Here is a 21,829-nt window from a genome sequence, read left to right as displayed (position 1 = left end):
GGACATCAGGATCGAAGGCTCTTATTAGAATACCAGGACAGCAGGATGGAAGGCTCTCATTAGAATACCAGGACAGCAGGATAGAAGGCTCTCATTAGAATACCAGGACAGCAGGATAGAAGGCTCTCATTAGAATACCAGGAAAGTGGGATGGAAGGATCTCATTAAAATACCAGGAAACGGGATGGAAGGCTCTTGAGGTTTTAAGGGGGTATAGTGAGAAAACACACACACACACGTATACATACAGGCAGTGTTGCCAACAAATTTTCAGAGGAAGTTGCTAGAGGCAGGTCGAGTTTTGCTAAAAGTTGCTAAATGAGTTGCTAAGTCATTGCGTGATGACTTCGTTACGTAATATCTTAAAACTGCGTCATTACGCAGAATACACAATTACGTTACTCAAATTGACTGGCCATCTCGGCGAAAAATATGATTTGACATTTGTTAGTTTAGATTTGTTTTTATTATCACATATTTTTGTTTGTAAAAGTAATATAAACACAACACATTTTATATGATCAGATATATTTATTTTTAAACACAACACATTGAATTATTGAACAATTACATTTCATGTATTTTCTTTTTAACTAGTAAACCTACACATTCTGAACAATTATAGTTTTAAGCAGTATATTGGTAGTTAATTAACATGCTACCTAACTGATCAACAATCATAGGTACAAGCTAATGACAAGGTATATATCTTATTGAACAAGCAACTTAACTCAAATAATGATGTGTGCTATAGGCATCTCTCCAGCTCTCTCCAGGTTGTGGTGCTGCTTGGCTGGATAGCTGCTCAATGGTTTCCTCCAGATATTGCCACTGTTCTCACTCACACTGCAGTGCATACTGCCACCATCAGCTGTGTCTCCACCACTTCCAGAAAGTCCACTCCTTGCATACGTACTGTAAATAAGATTAATCATAGACTGGCAAGGAAATCCTCTTCATCTTCACTGTCTAACTGCATTGTCACAGAGCTGGAACCAGCACAAGAGGATGGAGTGCCAAACTGCTGCAGAACTTGGTAGTTTATTGGTAGTTTATGCTGGTAACAGGTATCACGAGCCAGCTTCAGTCCATACCGCACCAGGAGTATGGAGTTGAGAGTGTGCAGTGACATTCTATTTCTTAACTTTGACTTGTTTGACTTTGACCATACTCATTTGGCTGAACAGCCGTTCAACCTCCGCATTTGAGTGTGGCAAAGCGAGTGCAGCTTCACACAGTTCTTCAAATGGATTTGACCCGGAAGAGTCTGTGTATTTATTCACTTCACTCCAAAACTTGACTGTATTTTCAGTTGAGTCCCACCTAAACAGATGTTTCTCCATTGGGAAACAATTTTATCAATTGTTTGGGGCTGGTATCCCAGTAGCTCAGCTACTTTAATCATTTCAGTGGTGCCTTTATTGTGCTTTAGTGTTTCCTTAACACTCAACAAGGCCATGTGTCGAAGGCTTCAAGGTTGTCTGGGACCCTTGCTTGCAGCTCCTTGCTTAAAGCAACAATGTAGTTGATGCACTGTCTCCGAATGACCTTTTTGTCCTCTGGCGCAAGACTGAGTAGGTACAACGTGCTCTCGAAAATGTACCCAAGGTGTGGTGATGGACTGAGATGTCCATCAATGGAATCCTTCAGGACATCAATGATTTCCATAGGGTTGACTACTCTGCTGCAAATTGATGTTAAGAGGTGTACCAGATTGTCCAAAAGCTTGACAGGATCTATTTGCTCTCCATCAAATGACTTGTCAGGTAGACATAGTTGGTCTTGTCCATGTACATGACGTGGAGTACATCCGCCATGTAGCAATGCTCACTGGCCTTTGTCAACTCAAAGCGGAGTTTCAGTTCTTCCCACTGGCTCAATATACGAGTTACTGCAGACTCAATTGATAGCCAATGTGTGGCATACACTTTGGTGATCTGCAGGGGTTTCTGACCACAATTAATGGTGGCATACACTGTTTTGTACGCCTCGCGTCGTTTTGGGGAAATCTAAAACCAGTTGTAGGTTTCCCTGATTAAGTACTCAACACTCCTAGGGATGGTTTCTTTGGATGCTGCACTGACAGCCAATTGTAAAGAATGGCACACACAGAGGATGAATACCAATTTGGGCAACGCACATTCTTCCTTTGAAATCGTGTGCACCCCGTTGTTGTTCCCAGTCATCACGGACGCATGATCAGTGCCAATACCCTGAAGATTCTCTTTTTTAAGGTTACACTTCTCAAGAAACTCAACTACCACCTTTGCTATTGATCTGGCATCGCCCCCCTCCAATTCAACCAGCCCGAGAAAGGTGGACACAACGGTTCTTTTTTTAGCACTGAAATACCGAATCACCACACCCAGGTATTTCGAGACACTGACATCAGAGGACTCATCCAAAAGGAGACTGAACTTTTCATCCCCCACATCTGATGTTACCCTTTGGAGAAAATAAGGAGCCAGTACTCCCCTAATCATTTCTGTGCACTTGGTGCGGTGCATTTGGAAGTTTGTTGCTGCCACAGAATCTGAAAAGGCAGCTTTGCAAGCCATACCTAAATGGTATGCGAACAATGCTCTGCAATGGCCATTGCCATAGTGGCTTCTGTGCTTTTGCAGTTATCCACTTTCTTAACCAACCGTGGTAATGTAGACTGCGTTGTGGGGTTGTACGGTTTTGATTTATTTATATGCTTTGCTGTAACACAATGTATTTTGATGTCATACATTTTTTGCAAGCATATCTGATTTGCAGTATGCACAGTATGCTCGACAATCATCCCCAATTACTGGCTTCAGCCACCCTTTAAATTCAGGTACAGACTCCCACTCTTTTCTGTACTTCTGGCTGTACAGCTTTGATTGAGACATGTTGATTGATATTGTAAGTTCTGTTCAAGATCAAACATTCGTGACCAACTATATGCATTTGGTTTGTCTCGTCAAACGCATACTACTGCTGCTGCAGTCAGCCAACAATTAGCAATTTGCTGACATTGCTGCTGGCCTGCTGCTGCCTGGGCACAAACTGAGCGCCTGCTGCTGACGTCACTCACAATGCACTTTTGCAGCCAGGCACGTGTGTTGTGACAGTGTGTGACAGAGAAAATCATTTGTGTGTCATTTAGAGGGGAAATGCGTAAATTTAAGTATTTGAGTCACTTCTCAAAAGTTGCAAAAAGTTCCAAATACATTTTTTTAAGTTGCTAAATCTAGCAACAAAATTGCTAAATTGGCATCACTGCATACAGGGAGAGTCACACATACACATCTATACACAGGGACACATACACACACACTCAAACTCACATACAGTGAGCTCCAGAAGTATTTGGACAGTGACACATTACTGTTGTTTTGGCTCTGTGCTCCATCACTTTGGATTTGAAATGATACAATGACAATGACTATAGCTTTAATTTGAGGGGATTTTCATCCATATCAGGTGAACCGTTTATAAATTACTACACTTTTTGTATATAGTCCCCCCATTTTAGGGGACCAAAAGTATTAAGCCAAATTCACTTATGTGCGTATAAAAGTAGTCAAAACGGTTGTATTTGGTTCCATATTAATGACTACATCAAGCTTGTGACTATACATTTGTTGGATGCATTTGCTGTTTGTTTTTGTAGTGTTTCAGATTATTTTGTGCCCAATAGAAATGAATGGTAAATAACGTATTGTGTCATTTTGGAGTCACTTTTATTGTAAATAAGAATATAATATGTTTAAGAAAAATTCTACATTCATGTGGATGCCACCATGTCTACGGATAATCCTGAATGAATCGTAAATAATGATGAGTGAGAAAGTTATGTGTATGTGTGTGTGTGTGTGTTTCTCGTGTGTCTCCAACCCAGTGTGTGTGTGTGTCTGTATGTGTGTGTCTGGATGTGTGTGTGTGTCTGTGTGTGTGTGTGTGTGGTCTGTGTGTGTGTGTGTGTGGTCTGTGTGTGTGTGTGTGTGTGTGTGTGTGTGTGTGTGTGTGTGTGTGTGTGTGTGTGTGTGTCTGTGTGTGTCTGTGTGTGTGTGTGTGTGTGTGTATATGTGTGTGTCTATGTGTGTCTGTGTGTGTGTGTGTGTGTGTGTGTGTGTGTGTGTGTGTGTGTGTTGGTGTGTGTGTGTGTGTGTGTGTGTGTGTGCATGTGTGTGTGTGTGCCTGTGTGTGTCTGTGTCTGTGTCTGTGTCTGTGTCTGTGTGTGTCTCTGTGTGTGTGTGTGTGTGTGTGTGTGTGTGTGTGTGTGTGTGTGTGTGTGTGTGTGTGTGTGTGTGTGTGTGTGTGTCTGTGTGTGTGTGTGTGTGTGTGTGTGTGTGTGTGTGTGTGTGTGTGTGTGTGTATGTGTGTGTGTGTGTGTGTGTGTGTGTGTGTGTGTGTGTGTGTGTGTGTGTGTGTGTGTGTGTGTGTGTGTGTCTGTGTGTATCTGTGTCTGTGTTTTTCTGTGTGTGTCTGTGTGTGTGTGTGTGTATGTGTGTGTGTGTGTGTGTGTGTGTGTGTGTGTGTGTGTGTGTGTGTGTGTGTGTGTGTGTGTGTGTGTGTGTGTGTGTGTGTCTGTGTGTGTGTGTCTGTGTGTGTCTGTGTAGCAGCAATTAACAACCTGTGCCTGTGGAATGAAAAGCAAATCTGATTTACTCTGCTAGTTGTTCTACAAACCACTCCAACCCAGCCAAGCAAAGGTCAAAATTATCATCTCTAATTAGAGAGAGAGAGAGATATAAAATAAAAATGATTAGGAAATGCAGAGTGATTTTCAGCTTTCATATGCACGTTACTGAATAGTCATGAAGATAAAAAAAACACATTCAATTAACTCTGTGGATTATTAATATCATGATGGGTTATGCATATGCATTCGTTCTTTTGTTGTGCGACCTACAGCGCCTTCAGAAAGTATTCACACCCCTTGACTTCTTCCACATTTTGTTGTGTTCCAGCATGAACATTAAAAGGATTAAATTCTGTTTTTTCTCCAACTGGCCTTCACACAATACCCCACCATGTGAAAGTGGAATTATGCTTTTCAACATTTGTACAAATTAATAAAAAATTAAAAGCTGAAATGTCTTCAGTCAATAAGTTTTCAACCCCTTTGTTATGCCAATCCTAAATAAGTTCAGGAGTAAAAATGTACTTAACAAGTCCCATAATAAGTTGCATGGACTGTTTAACATTATTGTTTAAAGACTACCTCATCTCTGTACACCACACATACAATTATCTGTAAGGTCCCACAGATGTGAATTGCAAACATAGATTTAACCACAAAGACCAGGGAGTTTTTCCAATGCCTTGCAAAGAAGGGCACCTATTGGTCCAGTAGATGGGTAAAAAAACATGGCAAGACCTGAAAATGATTGTCTAGCAATTATCAACAACCAATTTGAAAGAGTTTGAATAATTTGAATACTCCAGGTCATCTACAAGTCTCTGCTAGGTAAAGCCCACCTTATCTCAGCTCACTGGTCACCATAGCAGCACCCACCCGTAGCACGCGCTCCAGCAGGTATATCTCACTGGTCACCGCCAAAGCCAATTCTTCCTTTGGCCGCCTCTCCTTCCAGTTCTCTGCTGCCAATGACTGGAACAAACTGCAAAAATCTCTGAAGCTGGAGACTCTTACCTCCCTCACTAGCTTTAAGCACCAGCTGTCAGAGCAGCTCACAGATCACTGCACCTGTACATAGCTCATCTGTAAATAGCCCATCCAATCTACCTCATCCCCATACTGTATTTATTTATTTATTTATCTTGCTCCTTTGCACCCCAGTATCTTAACTTGCACATTCATCCTCTGCACATCCTATCATTCCAGTGTTTAATTGCTATATTGTAATAACTTTACCACCATGGCCTATTTATTGCCTTACCTCTCTTATCCTACCTCATTTGCACATGCTGTATATAGATTTTCCTACTGTATTATTGACTGTATGTTTGTTTATTCCATGTGTAACTCTGTGTTGTTGTATGTGTCGAACTGCTTTGCTTTATCTTGGCCAGGCCGCAACTGTAAATAAGAACTTGTTCTCAACTTGCCTACCTGGTTAAATAAAGATGAAATGAAACATTTTTTGAAAAAAAACGTATCTAATCAAGATATATTAGTGTTTTGTTTTTTATTAATGGTTTACAAATGTTAGAATTGGGGAGACCTGCTAGGGTGGGGGCATGGGAGGCCATGGGGGAGATGGGGGGGGAAATGGGGGTGTGGAGACATGGTGGAGACAGGGGGAGACTGTGCGGAGGGCATTGGAAAGACGGGGGGAGACTGGGGTGAAGACATGGGGAAGACATGGGGGAGACAGGGGGAGACTGGGTGGGAGACATGGGGGAGACTGGGGGGAGACCTGGGGGAGACATGGGGAAGACATGGGGGAGACTGGGGGGGAGACATGGGGTAGACGGGGGAGACTGTGGGGGCATGGGGGAGACAGGGTGGACTGGGGTGGAGACAGGGGAGATGGGGGGTTACGGGGGGAGACATGAGGGAGACGGGGGAGACTTGGGGGAGACGGGGGGAGACTAGGGTGGAGACATGGGGGAGACGGGGGGAGACTGGGGGAGACACGGGGGAGACATGGGGAGACTGGGGGGAGACATGGGGAGACTGGGTTGGCGACATGGTGAGACTGGGGGGAGACTGGGTTGGAGACATGGGGGAGACGGGGTTGAGACACGGGGGAGACTGGGTTGGAGACACGGGGGAGACTGGGTTGGAGACATGGGGGAGACTGGGGGGAGACTGAGTTGGAGACATGGGGGAGACTGTGTTGGAGACATGGGGAGACTGGGGGGAGACTGAGTTGGAGACATGGGGGAGACATGGGGGAGAGGGTGGGCATTTATATAGGCATTTATATTTAGTGACATTCATATATATTGATAAGTTACCGTCCTACAGGCTTAGAATGTCAGTGAAGACACAAGATACAAGGGAGAGAGGGAGAGGGAGAGAGGGAGAGAGAGGGAGGGAGAGAGAGAGAGGGAGAGAGAGAGAGAGGGAGAGAGAATGGAGTGACAGTGATGGTGATCTTTTATGAGGGTTGTTCAACCCTGTGTCTGTGTCTCTGTGTGTTCTGTCTTTTCTAAATCACCTATCACATCCAAACACGCTTTCTCTAATGTAATACCAAGCACAAGTAAACATGTGCCCCTTGTACCTACACGTATACGCACACACAAACAGACACATCAACAGCATTGGCTGCCATGGTAACTGGAGCCTCTACCTGGTCGAGGGTCAGGTCTGATTCTCATTAAGAGCACAGCTGTCTCTCTCACACATAGACATAGGTACGTTACACACATACATGCACACACAATACATGATCCAAAACAAACAATAGCCATATCTAAAGGAATAGGTGAAATACTGTGTGGCGATGGACAATCTCTGCTTAGATTAGTCAAAGTAGCTGTCAATCACTCACATCGTGTGACCACACCCTCCAGTCTGATGATGTTTGGGTGGTCGAACTGTCCCATGATGCTGGCCTCAGAGAGGAAGTCCCGCCTCTGTTTGTCAGCGTATCCTGCCTTCAGACTCTTTATGGCCACGTAGATCTCTCTCTTCCCCTGGAGCCGCAGACAACCACTACACACCTCCCCAAACTCACCTACAACGCACAAAGATACACACAGTATAAATAACTACACACCTCCCCAAACTCACCTACAACACACACAGATACACACAGTATAAATAACTACACACCTCCCCAAACTCACCTACAGCACACAAAGATACACACAGTATAAATAACTACACACCTCCCCAAACTCACCTACAACACACACAGATACACACAGTATAAATAACTACACACCTCCCCAAACTCACCTACAACACACACAGATAAACACAGTATAAATAACTACACACCTCCCCAAACTCACCTACAACACACATAGATAAACACAATATAAATAACTACACACCTCCCCAAAAACACACACAGATACACACAGTATACATAACTACACACCTCCCCAAACTCACCTACAACACACACAGATACACACAGTATAAATAACTACACACCTCCCCAAACTCACCTACAACACACACAGATACACACAGTATAAATAACTACACAGCTCCCCAAACTCATTTACAATACACACATACACTGAGTGTACAAAACATTAAGAACACCTGCTATTTCCATGACATAGACTGACCAGGTGAATCCAGATGAAAGATATGATCCCTTATTGATGTCACTTGTTAAATCCACTTCAATCAGTGTAGAGGAAGGGGAGGTGACAGTTTAAATAAGGATTTTTAAGCCTTGAGACAATTGAGACAAGGATTGTGTATGTGTGCCAATCAGAGGATGAACGGGCAAGACTAAAGATGTAGGTGCCTTTGAACGGGGTATGGTAGTAGGTGCCAGGCGCACCATGTTGTGTCAAGAACTGCAACGCTGCTGGGTTGTTCACAGTCAACAGTTTCCTGTGTGTATCAAGAATGGTCCACCACCCAAAACACTTCAGGCCAACTTGACACAACTGTGGGAAGCATTGGAGTCAACATGGGCCAGCATCCCTGTGGAATGCTTTCAACACCTTGTAGAGTCCATGCCCCAACAAATTGAGTCTGTTCTGAGAGCAAAAGGAGGTGCAACTCAATATTAAGAAGGTGTTCCTAATGTTTGGTATACTCGGTGTATACAGCATTAGTAATCACACTCACCTCCGCAATCTCTCCTACATTACACATACACATTGAATGTAAAATGTCCATTCAAAGTGTCTGCGTGATTGATTAACAATCAGACTGCTCTTGACTGCACCATTGGTGTCCCACAAGGATCTAGGTAAGGGCCACTCAGGGATCACTCACCCGCTCCGATGACTCTCTCTATGCTGATGCTGGAAGCATCAATCTCTTTGGCAAAGTCTCTGACCGCCTGGTTAGGATCCTCATAGGTGTGTGGATGGATATATATCTTACTGCCAGGAAGTTTGACTGGAGACAAAAAAGAGAGACAGCGACAGAGACAAAAACAAAGAGGGAGATAGATCTCAATAACTTTCCTGCAGAAAGCGGTACAACACACAAACGTGTTCAACTCCAACGTAATTAAAGGTACGGAAATGGCTGCTGAATCCTTGAGAGTTCAATATCACACTACATTGCCTCTCAGAATTGTTTTTGTTTACTACTCACAGCAACACTGGAGAGAATGAATATCAATTCTCCTCACTTGTACAGTTGCTTCTCAGAAAAATACATACATTTTCTGAGAAGAAACTACAATTTGTACAAGTTATTTAGTTGTTTGAGTTGAAGTAAACTTGAGCATCGTATGACGGTGACAGTGATTCTCTGAGAATATAAACTGCTTCTGTGTGGTCCAGCAAATGTTTTGAATGTTAGAGCTGAGGTGGAGTATATTTATCCTGATTTTCCCACGTACAGAGAAAAAGGTATCTTCCTGTATGATGGATTGCAATCGTCTGAATCCCTTTCTGTTTATGTAAATGTAACAATAACATGTGGCACATCGAAAGAGTGTACTCTGTTTGTGTGTGTGTGTGTGTGTGTGTGTGTGTGTGTGTGTGTGTGTGTGTGTGTGTGTGTGTGTGTGTGTGTGTGTGTGTGTGTGTGTGTGTGTGTGTGTGTGTGTGTGTGTGTGTGTGTGTGTGTGTGTGTGTGTGTGGTGTATGTGATGCTTGGCAAAGTGAACATGAGGGGCATTCAGCAAACACAAACAGCTTTTTCATAAAAATATCATAAACAACCCATTATGGAAGGTTTCACACGACTGCAGAAATGCTTCTTTGGCTGCCTCTGAAAGAGACATCCTTCCTCTACTGTATATTTGAGAGTGTATTTTGTGTGTGTGCGTACTGTGTACCTCTTCCATGTTGGAACTGCAGCTTCTCTTCGTCAGGGTCCTGCTTGGCTTTGATGTATCCACAGTGTCTGAGGAACAAAACACACCAACCGGTTAATGATATCATGGTTTGTGTATGTGTGCTTGTGCGGGTGTGAGAGTTGTGTGTCTAGTGTGTGTATTTTGTGTTTTGTGTGTGTGTTGTGTGTCTTGTGTGAGAGTTGTGTGTCTTGTGTGTCTTGTTTGTGTGTCTTGTGTGTGTTGTGTGTGAGAGTTGTGTGTCTTGTGTGTGTGTCTTGTGTGTGTTGTGTGTTTTGTGTGTTGTGTGTGTGTGTTGTGTGTGTGTTGTATGTGTGTTGTGTGTTTTGTGTGTTGTGTGTGAGTGCGTATGCACACCAACTTTTAATTTCAGTGTAAGAAACTCCCATGATACACATTGAACAGCTGAGGGCATTTGAAAGTCTAGGAAAATTCTCCTATTTTTCTCCCCCTTCTCCTCCCCTCTATCCCCCTCTCTCTCTGGTCTATATATGCAGGAGCCTGGGGCTGTGAGAGTAGTAGTCCTTCACTCTCTCTCTCCTCCTCCTTCTCTCTCTTCCCCCCTTCTATCATTCTCTCTTTCTTTGATTCCCTCTCTGGGCCTTTTCTTGGTGTGTGAAATAGCCTAAGTGTGTTCTTAAGTGTCTGTGTGTTTCTTTGTGCTTGTGTGTGTGTGTGTGTGTGTGTGTGTGTGTGTGTGTGTGTGTGTGTGTGTGTGTGTGTGTGTGTGTGTGTGTGTGTGCACCCTCCAGGCTCTAGTCATCCCCTTTAATTAGAGGTCCATGCATTACCATGTATTCCTACATACCACCTCTTTAACTCTTCTATCAACCCTTCTGGTCATTAAATGTCTCTGCCTAAACACACACACACACACACACACACACACACACACACACACACACACACACACACACACACACACACACACACACACACACACACACACACATACTGCAGAGCCGATCAATCCAGCAATCAATAACAACCATCAATCGATTGATCAGTCCAGCTGTGAGGAAGTGTTAAACTTGCTCAGTTTAAAAAGCACCAGTCTTTGTGAGAGGTTGGGTCGGGGTTGGGGTCAGAGGGGTTAATATTAACTTTGTGAGAAGTTGGGTCGGAGTTGGGGGCAGAGGGGTTAATAATAGCTTTGTGAGAGGTTGGGTCGGGGTTGGGGGCAGAGGGGTTAATATTAGCTTTGTGAGAGGTTGGGTCGGGGTTGGGGTCAGAGGGGTTAATATTAACTTTGTGAGAGGTTGGGTCGGGGTTGGGGGCAAAGGGGTTAATATTAGCTTTGTGAGAGGTTGGGTCGTGGTTGGGGGCAGAGGGGTTACTATTAGCTTTGTGAGAGGTTGGGTCGGGGTTAGGGGCAAAGGGGTTAATATTAGCTTTGTGAGAGGTTGGGTCGGGGTTGGGGGCAAAGGGGTTAATATTAGCTTTGTGAGAGGTTGGGTCGGGGTTGGGGTCAGAGGGGTTAATATTAACTTTGTGAGAGGTTGGGTCGGGGTTGGGGGCAGAGGGGTTAATATTAACTTTGTGAGAGGTTGGGTCGGGGTTAGGGGCAAAGGGGTTAATATTAGCTTTGTGAGAGGTTGGGTCGGGTTAGGGGCAAAGGGGTTAATATTAGCTTTGTGAGAGGTTGAGTCGGGGTTGAGGGCAGAGGGGTTAATATTAGCTTTGTGAGAGGTTGGGTCGGGGTTATGGGCAAAGGGGTTAATATTAGCTTGGTGAGAGGTTGGGTCGGGGTTAGGGGCAAAGGGGTTAATATTAGCTTTGTGAGAGGTTGGGTCGGGGTTGAGGGCAGAGGGGTTAATATTAGCTTTGTGAGAGGTTGGGTCGGGGTTGGGGTCAGAGGGGTTAATATTAACTTTGTGAGAGGTTGGGTCGGGGTTAGGGGCAAAGGGGTTAATAATAGCTTTGTGAGAGGTTGGGTCGGGGTTGGGGGCAAAGGGGTTAATAATAGCTTTGTAAGAGGTTGGGTCGGGGTTGGGGTCAGAGGGGTTAATATTAACTTTGTGAGAGGTTGGGTCGGGGTTAGGGGCAAAGGGGTTAATAATAGCTTTGTGAGAGGTTGGGTCGGGGTTGGGGTCAGAGGGGTTAATATTAACTTTGTGAGAGGTTGGGTCGGGGTTGGGGTTAGAGGGGTTAATATTAGCTTTGTGAGAGGTTGGGTCGGGGTTAGGGGCAAAGGGGTTAATAATAGCTTTGTAAGAGGTTGGGTCGGGGTTGGGGTCAGAGGGGTTAATATTAACTTTGTGAGAGGTTGGGTCGGGGTTAGGGGCAAAGGGGTTAATAATAGCTTTGTGAGAGGTTGGGTCGGGGTTGGGGTCAGAGGGGTTAATATTAACTTTGTGAGAGGTTGGGTCGGGGTTGGGGTTAGAGGGGTTAATATTAGCTTTGTGAGAGGTTGGGTCGGGGTTGGGGTCAGAGGGGTTAATATTAACTTTGTGAGAGGTTGGGTCGGGGTTGGGGGCAGAGGGGTTAACTTCTTATGGCTGCAAGGGGCAGTATTGAGTAGCCTGATAAAATGTGTCCATTTCAAACGGCCTCGTACTCAATTCTTGCTCGTACAATATGCATATTATTATTACTATTGGATAGAAAACACTCTCTAGTTTCTAAAACCGTTTGAATTATTTCTCTGAGTGAAACAGAACTCATTCTGCAGCACTTTTCCTGGCCCGGAAGTTCAAAGTCTGAAATCGATGCTCTCTTCCCCTTCCTGCCTATAAATGGGCACAAGAGCTATTAGTATACATGCACGTCATACACCTTCCTCTGGGTGTCAAGAAGGCTGTGAGAGAAGAAATGAGGTGATTATCTCGATCTGGGATGGAATAAATCCTCTTGCAATGACGTGTACCCCATTTCCGGTACTCTGAAGAACGCGATTTGGACAGTGGGGTTGCCTTTTGTTTTGCTGACGTTATAGGCGACTATTATTTCCGGCTTTGATTTTATTTGATACATGTCACCATATCATCGTAAAGTATGTTTTTTCAATATAGTTTCATCAGATTATTGAAATTTTTTCGGGAGTTTTGCCGTGTTCCGTTCTCTTCCGTTTGTTTACATGGAGAGATCCGTGCAACCCGGCTAGCGCGCTTGCTAAATGGAGAGAGAAAGTTGCCATTCTGAATCCAAACAACGACTCATCTGGACAAAGGACACCTTGTTCAACATTCTGATGAAAGATCAGCAAAAGTAAGACCCATTTTATGATGTTGTTTCATATATCTGTCGTAGTCGCCGGCGCCCAAGTGTTTCTGGCTATTGTGCTAAGCTAATATAACGCTACATTTTGTTTTCGCTGTAAAACACTTAATAAATCGGAAATATTGTCTGGCATCACAAGATGCCTGTCTTTCATTTGCTGTACACTATGTATTTTTCAGAAATGTTTTATGATGAGTAATTAGGTATTTGACGTTGGTGTCTGTAAATATTATGGCTGCTTTCGGTGCAATTTCTGAATGTAGCTGCAATGTAAACTATGATTTATACCTGAAATATGCACATTTTTCGAAAAAAACATATGCTATACAATAAATATGTTATCAGACTGTCATCTGATGAGGTTGTTTCTTGGTTAGTGGCTATCTATATCTTTATTTGGCCGAATTTGTGATAGCTACTGATGGAGTCAAAAACTGATGGAGTAAAAAAAGTGGAGTCTTTTGCTAACGTGGTTAGCTAATAGATTTACATATTTTGTCTTCCCTGTAAAACATTTTAAAAATCGGACATGTTGGCTGGATTCACGAGATGTGTACCTTTCATATGCTGTATTGGACTTGTTAATGTGTGAAAGTTAAATATTTAAAAAAAATATATTTTGAATTTCGCGCCCTGCACTTGAAGTGGCTGTTGTCATAAGTGTACCGACGTCGGGCTTGCACGCCAAACAGGTTAATATTAACTTTGTGAGAGGTTGGGTCGGGGTTGAGGGCAGAGGGGTTAATATTAACTTTGTGAGAGGTTGGGTCAGGGTTGAGGGCAGAGAGGTTAATATTAACTTTGTGAGAGGTTGGGTCGGGGTTGGGGGCAGAGGGGTTAATATTAACTTTGTGAGAGGTTGGGTCGGGGTTGAGGGCAGAGGGGTTAATATTAACTTTGTGAGAGGTTGGGTCGGGGTTGGGGGCAGAGGGGTTAATATTTACTTTGTGAGAGGTTGGGTCGGGGTTGGGGGCAGAGGGGTTAATATTAACTTTGTGAGAGGTTGGGTCGGGGTTGGGGGCAGAGGGGTTAATAATAGCTTTGTGAGAGGTTGGGTCGGGGTTGGGGGCAGAGGGGTTAATATTTACTTTGTGAGAGGTTGGGTCGGGGTTGGGGGCAGAGGGGTTAATATTTACTTTGTGAGAGGTTGGGTCGGGGTTGGGGGCAGAGGGGTTAATATTTACTTTGTGAGAGGTTGGGTCGGGGTTGGGGGCAGAGGGGTTAATATTTACTTTGTGAGAGGTTGGGTCGGGGTTGGGGGCAGAGGGATTAATATTAACTTTGTGAGAGGTTGGGTCGGGGTTGGGGTCAGAGGGGTTAATATTAACTTTGTGAGAGGTTGGGTCGGGGTTGGGGGCAGAGGGGTTAATATTAGCTTTGTGAGAGGTTGGGTCGGGGTTGGGGGCAGAGGGGTTAATATTTACTTTGTGAGAGGTTGGGTCGGGGTTGGGGGCAGAGGGGTTAATATTAACTTTGTGAGAGGTTGGGTCGGGGTTGGGGGCAAAGGGGTTAATATTAACTTTGTGAGAGGTTGGGTCGGGGTTGGGGGCAGAGGGGTTAATAATAGCTTTGCTCCGCTCTGTAAAACTTCAGTAGGAAAACAGCTCATTTAATAAGCCAATTCACACGAAACACCATTACATTTAACGCTCACTTAAAAACAGCATGAAGGTTTTAGCCCAAATCCATTTTCACATGGTCAGGTACTAAAACAGCACATAAATGGTTTCTTTCTTTCTTCTTTTCATTTCCTCTGCTCTTTTCCTTCAAACCATTGTTTCCTCTTCTCTCTTCACTTGCTGTCTCTTCATTCCCCCTCTCCACTCCTCCCCCTCTCTCCTATCATCTCTTCTCATTATGAAGACTTATGAAGGGATGTTTTTCTAGAAAAGAAAGCCCCTCCATCTTTTACATCCTAAGCAAGGCCCAGTACATCTGAAATACATTCTGATTATAATATATATATATAAAACTCTTTTACATTTGACACCAAGTAGAGATGGAGGGAGGGATAGGACAAGCACCTGCTATAGATGGAGGGATAGGAAAAGCACCTGATATAAATGGGGAGAGGGATAGAACAAACACCTACTATAGATGGGGAGAGGGATAGGACAAGCACCTGCTATAGATGGAGGGAGGGATAGGACAAGCACCCGCTATAGATGGAGGGAGGGATAAGACAAGCACCTGCTATAGATGGGGAGAGGGATAGGACAAGCACCTGCTATAGATGGGGAGAGAGATAGGACAAGCACCTGCTATAGATGGAGGGAGGGATAGGACAAGCACCTGCTATAGATGGAGGGAGGGATAGGACAAGCACCTGCTATAGATGGGGAGAGGGATAGGACAAGCACCTGCTATAGATGGAGGGAGGGATAGGACAAGCACCTGATATAGATGGAGGGAGGGATAGGACAAGCACCTGCTATAGATGGAGGGAGGGATAGGACAAGCACCTGCTATAGATGGGGAGAGGGATAGGACAAGCACCTGCTATAGATGGGGAGAGGGATAGGACAAGCACCTGCTATAGATGGAGGGAGGGGTAGGACAAGCACCTGCTATAGATGGGGAGAGGGATAGGACAAGCACCTGCTATATATGGAGGGAGGGATAGGACAAGCACCTGCTATAGATTAGGAGAGGGATAGGACAAGCACCTGCTATAGATGGAGGGAGGGATAGGACAAGCACCTGCTATAGATGGGGATAGGGATAGGACAAGCACATGCTATAGATGGGGAGAGGGATAGGACAAGCACCTGCTATAGATGGAGGGAGGGATAGGACAAGCACCTGCTATAGATGGAGGGAGGGATAGGACAAGCACCTGCTATAGATGGAGGGATAGGAAAAGCACCTGATATAAATGGGGAGAGGGATAGAACAAACACCTACTATAGATGGGGAGAGGGATAGGACAAGCACCTGCTATAGATGGAGGGAGGGATAGGACAAGCACCCGCTATAGATGGAGGGAGGGATAAGACAAGCACCTGCTATAGATGGGGAGAGGGATAGGACAAGCACCTGCTATAGATGGGGAGAGATATAGGACAAGCACCTGCTATAGATGGAGGGAGGGATAGGACAAGCACCTGCTATAGATGGAGGGAGGGATAGGACAAGCACCTGCTATAGATGGAGGGAGGGATAGGACAAGCACCTGCTATAGATGGGGAGAGGGATAGGACAAGCACCTGCTATAGATGGAGGGAGGGATAGGACAAGCACCTGATATAGATGGAGGGAGGGATAGGACAAGCACCTGCTATAGATGGAGGGAGGGATAGGACAAGCACCTGCTATAGATGGGGAGAGGGATAGGACAAGCACCTGCTATAGATGGAGGGAGGGATAGGACAAGCACCTGATATAGATGGAGGGAGGGATAGGACAAGCACCTGCTATAGATGGAGGGAGGGATAGGACAAGCACCTGCTATAGATGGGGAGAGGGATAGGACAAGCACCTGCTATAGATGGGGAGAGGGATAGGACAAGCACCTGCTATAGATGGAGGGAGGGGTAGGACAAGCACCTGCTATAGATGGGGAGAGGGATAGGACAAGCACCTGCTATATATGGAGGGAGGGATAGGACAAGCACCTGCTATAGATGAGGAGAGGGATAGGACAAGCACCTGCTATAGATGGAGGGAGGGATAGGACAAGCACCTGCTATAGATGGGGATAGGGATAGGACAAGCACATGCTATAGATGGGGAGAGGGATAGGACAAGCACCTGCTATAGATGGGGAGAGGGATAGGACAAGTACCTGCTATAGATGGGGAGAGGGATAGGACAAGCACCTGCTATAGATGGGGAGAGGGATAGGACAAGCACCTGTTATAGATGGGGAGAGGGATAGGACAAGCACCTGCTATAGATGGGGAGAGGGATAGGACAAGCACCTGCTATAGATGGGGGGGGGGGGGGGGTAGGACAAACACCTGCTATAGATGGGGGGGAGATAGGACAAGCACCTGCTATAGATGGGGAGAGGGATAGGACAAGCATCTGCTATAGATGGAGGGAGGGATAGGACAAACACCTGCTATAGATGGAGGGAGGGATAGGACAAGCACCTGCTATAGATGGAGGGAGGGATAGGACAAGCACCTGCCATAGATGGGGAGAGGGATAGGACAAGCAACTGCTATAGATGGAAGGAGGGATAGGACAAGCACCTGCTATAGATGGAGGGAGGGATAGGACAAGCACCTGCTATAGATGGGGAGAGGGATAGGACAAGCACCTGCTATAGATGGGGAGAGGGATAGGACAAGCAACTGCTATAGATGGAGGGAGAGATAGGACAAGCACATGCTATAGATGGGGAGAGGGATAGGACAAGCACCTGCTATAGATGGGGAGAGGGATAGGACAAGCACCTGCTATAGATGGGGAGAGGGATAGGACAAGCACCTGCTATAGATGGGGAGAGGGATAGGACAAGCATCTGCTATAGATGGGGAGAGGGATAGGACAAACACCTGCTATAGATGGGGAGAGGGGTAGGACAAGCACCTGCTATAGATGGGCGAGAGATAGGACAAGCACCTGCTATAGATGGGGAGAGGGATAGGACAAGCATCTGCCATAGATGGAGGGAGGGATAGGACAAGCACCTGCTATAGATGGGGAGAGGGATAGGACAAGCACCTGCTATAGATGGGGAGAGGGATAGGACAAGCACCTGCTATAGATGGACGGAGGGATAGGACAAGCACCTGCTATAGATGGGGAGAGGGATAGGACAAGCACCTGCTATAGATGGAGGGAGGGATAGGACAAGCACCTGCTATAGATGGGGAGAGGGATAGGACAAGCACCTGCTATAGATGGAAGGAGGGATAGGACAAGCACCTGCTATATATGGAGGGAGGGATAGGACAAGCACCTGCTATAGATGGGGAGAGGGATAGGACAAGCACCTGCTATAGATGGGGAGAGGGATAGGACAAGCACCTGCTATAGATGGGGGAGAGATAGGACAAGCACCTGCCATAGATGGAAGGAGGGATAGGACAAGCACCTGCTATAGATGGAGGGAGGGATAGGACAAGCACCTGCTATAGATGGGGAGAGGGATAGGACAAGCACCTGCTATAGATGGGGAGAGGGATAGGACAAGCACCTGCTATAGATGGGGGAGAGATAGGACAAGCACCTGCTATAGATGGGGAGAGGGATAGGACAAGCATCTGCCATAGATGGAGGGAGGGATAGGACAAGCACCTGCTATAGATGGGGAGAGGGATAGGACAAGCACCTGCTATAGATGGGGAGAGGGATAGGACAAGCACCTGCTATAGATGGAGGGAGGGGTAGGACAAGCACCTGCTATAGATGGGGAGAGGGATAGGACAAGCACCTGCTATATATGGAGGGAGGGATAGGACAAGCACCTGCTATAGATGGGGAGAGGGATAGGACAAGCACCTGCTATAGATGGGGAGAGGGATAGGACAAGCACCTGCTATAGATGGAGGGAGGGGTAGGACAAGCACCTGCTATAGATGGGGAGAGGGATAGGACAAGCACCTGCTATATATGGAGGGAGGGATAGGACAAGCACCTGCTATAGATTAGGAGAGGGATAGGACAAGCACCTGCTATAGATGGAGGGAGGGATAGGACAAGCACCTGCTATAGATGGGGATAGGGATAGGACAAGCACATGCTATAGATGGGGAGAGGGATAGGACAAGCACCTGCTATAGATGGAGGGAGGGATAGGACAAGCACCTGCTATAGATGGAGGGAGGGATAGGACAAGCACCTGCTATAGATGGAGGGATAGGAAAAGCACCTGATATAAATGGGGAGAGGGATAGAACAAACACCTACTATAGATGGGGAGAGGGATAGGACAAGCACCTGCTATAGATGGAGGGAGGGATAGGACAAGCACCCGCTATAGATGGAGGGAGGGATAAGACAAGCACCTGCTATAGATGGGGAGAGGGATAGGACAAGCACCTGCTATAGATGGGGAGAGATATAGGACAAGCACCTGCTATAGATGGAGGGAGGGATAGGACAAGCACCTGCTATAGATGGAGGGAGGGATAGGACAAGCACCTGCTATAGATGGAGGGAGGGATAGGACAAGCACCTGCTATAGATGGGGAGAGGGATAGGACAAGCACCTGCTATAGATGGAGGGAGGGATAGGACAAGCACCTGATATAGATGGAGGGAGGGATAGGACAAGCACCTGCTATAGATGGAGGGAGGGATAGGACAAGCACCTGCTATAGATGGGGAGAGGGATAGGACAAGCACCTGCTATAGATGGAGGGAGGGATAGGACAAGCACCTGATATAGATGGAGGGAGGGATAGGACAAGCACCTGCTATAGATGGAGGGAGGGATAGGACAAGCACCTGCTATAGATGGGGAGAGGGATAGGACAAGCACCTGCTATAGATGGGGAGAGGGATAGGACAAGCACCTGCTATAGATGGAGGGAGGGGTAGGACAAGCACCTGCTATAGATGGGGAGAGGGATAGGACAAGCACCTGCTATATATGGAGGGAGGGATAGGACAAGCACCTGCTATAGATGAGGAGAGGGATAGGACAAGCACCTGCTATAGATGGAGGGAGGGATAGGACAAGCACCTGCTATAGATGGGGATAGGGATAGGACAAGCACATGCTATAGATGGGGAGAGGGATAGGACAAGCACCTGCTATAGATGGGGAGAGGGATAGGACAAGTACCTGCTATAGATGGGGAGAGGGATAGGACAAGCACCTGCTATAGATGGGGAGAGGGATAGGACAAGCACCTGTTATAGATGGGGAGAGGGATAGGACAAGCACCTGCTATAGATGGGGAGAGGGATAGGACAAGCACCTGCTATAGATGGGGGGGGGGGGGGGGGTAGGACAAACACCTGCTATAGATGGGGGGGAGATAGGACAAGCACCTGCTATAGATGGGGAGAGGGATAGGACAAGCATCTGCTATAGATGGAGGGAGGGATAGGACAAACACCTGCTATAGATGGAGGGAGGGATAGGACAAGCACCTGCTATAGATGGAGGGAGGGATAGGACAAGCACCTGCCATAGATGGGGAGAGGGATAGGACAAGCAACTGCTATAGATGGAAGGAGGGATAGGACAAGCACCTGCTATAGATGGAGGGAGGGATAGGACAAGCACCTGCTATAGATGGGGAGAGGGATAGGACAAGCACCTGCTATAGATGGGGAGAGGGATAGGACAAGCAACTGCTATAGATGGAGGGAGAGATAGGACAAGCACATGCTATAGATGGGGAGAGGGATAGGACAAGCACCTGCTATAGATGGGGAGAGGGATAGGACAAGCACCTGCTATAGATGGGGAGAGGGATAGGACAAGCACCTGCTATAGATGGGGAGAGGGATAGGACAAGCATCTGCTATAGATGGGGAGAGGGATAGGACAAACACCTGCTATAGATGGGGAGAGGGGTAGGACAAGCACCTGCTATAGATGGGCGAGAGATAGGACAAGCACCTGCTATAGATGGGGAGAGGGATAGGACAAGCATCTGCCATAGATGGAGGGAGGGATAGGACAAGCACCTGCTATAGATGGGGAGAGGGATAGGACAAGCACCTGCTATAGATGGGGAGAGGGATAGGACAAGCACCTGCTATAGATGGACGGAGGGATAGGACAAGCACCTGCTATAGATGGGGAGAGGGATAGGACAAGCACCTGCTATAGATGGAGGGAGGGATAGGACAAGCACCTGCTATAGATGGGGAGAGGGATAGGACAAGCACCTGCTATAGATGGAAGGAGGGATAGGACAAGCACCTGCTATATATGGAGGGAGGGATAGGACAAGCACCTGCTATAGATGGGGAGAGGGATAGGACAAGCACCTGCTATAGATGGGGAGAGGGATAGGACAAGCACCTGCTATAGATGGGGGAGAGATAGGACAAGCACCTGCCATAGATGGAAGGAGGGATAGGACAAGCACCTGCTATAGATGGAGGGAGGGATAGGACAAGCACCTGCTATAGATGGGGAGAGGGATAGGACAAGCACCTGCTATAGATGGGGAGAGGGATAGGACAAGCACCTGCTATAGATGGGGGAGAGATAGGACAAGCACCTGCTATAGATGGGGAGAGGGATAGGACAAGCATCTGCCATAGATGGAGGGAGGGATAGGACAAGCACCTGCTATAGATGGGGAGAGGGATAGGACAAGCACCTGCTATAGATGGGGAGAGGGATAGGACAAGCACCTGCTATAGATGGAGGGAGGGATAGGACAAGCACCTGCTATAGATGGGGAGAAGGATAGGACAAGCACCTGCTATAGATGGAAGGAGGGATAGGACAAGCACCTGCTATAGATGGAGGGAGGGATAGGACAAGCACCTGCTATAGATGGGGAGAGGGATAGGACAAGCACCTGCTATAGATGGGGAGAGGGATAGGACAAGCATCTGCTATAGATGGAGGCAGGGATAGGACAAGCACCTGCTATAGATGGGGAGAGGGATAGGACAAGCACCTGCTATAGATGGAAGGAGGGATAGGACATGCACCTGCTATAGATGGAGGGAGGGATAGGACAAGCACCTGCTATAGATGGGGAGAGGGATAGGACAAGCACCTGCTATAGATGGAGGGAGGGATAGGACAAGCACCCACTATAGATGGAGGGAGGGATAGGACAAGCACCTGCTATAGA

The 21,829-nt window shown here is 46.4% G+C and overlaps 1 protein-coding gene across 1 annotated transcript in view; it reads right to left on the bottom strand.

Annotated features, from left to right (window-relative positions):
* LOC120055648 (ephrin type-A receptor 3-like) overlaps nt 1-21,829 on the bottom strand; it is a 198,252-nt gene that overhangs the window by 39,075 nt on the left and 137,348 nt on the right. The window contains exons 10-12 of the mRNA XM_039003538.1: nt 9,870-9,937; nt 8,852-8,977; nt 7,437-7,622 (exon numbers count right to left, since the gene is read on the bottom strand). Coding sequence (XP_038859466.1) covers nt 7,437-7,622; nt 8,852-8,977; nt 9,870-9,937 — 380 coding nt within the window. The remainder of the gene's footprint in view (nt 1-7,436; nt 7,623-8,851; nt 8,978-9,869; nt 9,938-21,829) is intronic.

Source organism: Salvelinus namaycush, chromosome 11 (genome assembly GCF_016432855.1).
Source record: "Salvelinus namaycush isolate Seneca chromosome 11, SaNama_1.0, whole genome shotgun sequence".
In the NCBI taxonomy this organism is placed as follows: Eukaryota; Metazoa; Chordata; class Actinopteri; order Salmoniformes; family Salmonidae; genus Salvelinus; species Salvelinus namaycush.
Note: the sequence above shows the minus strand (reverse complement) of the source record. Positions and strands in the feature narration are given on the sequence as shown.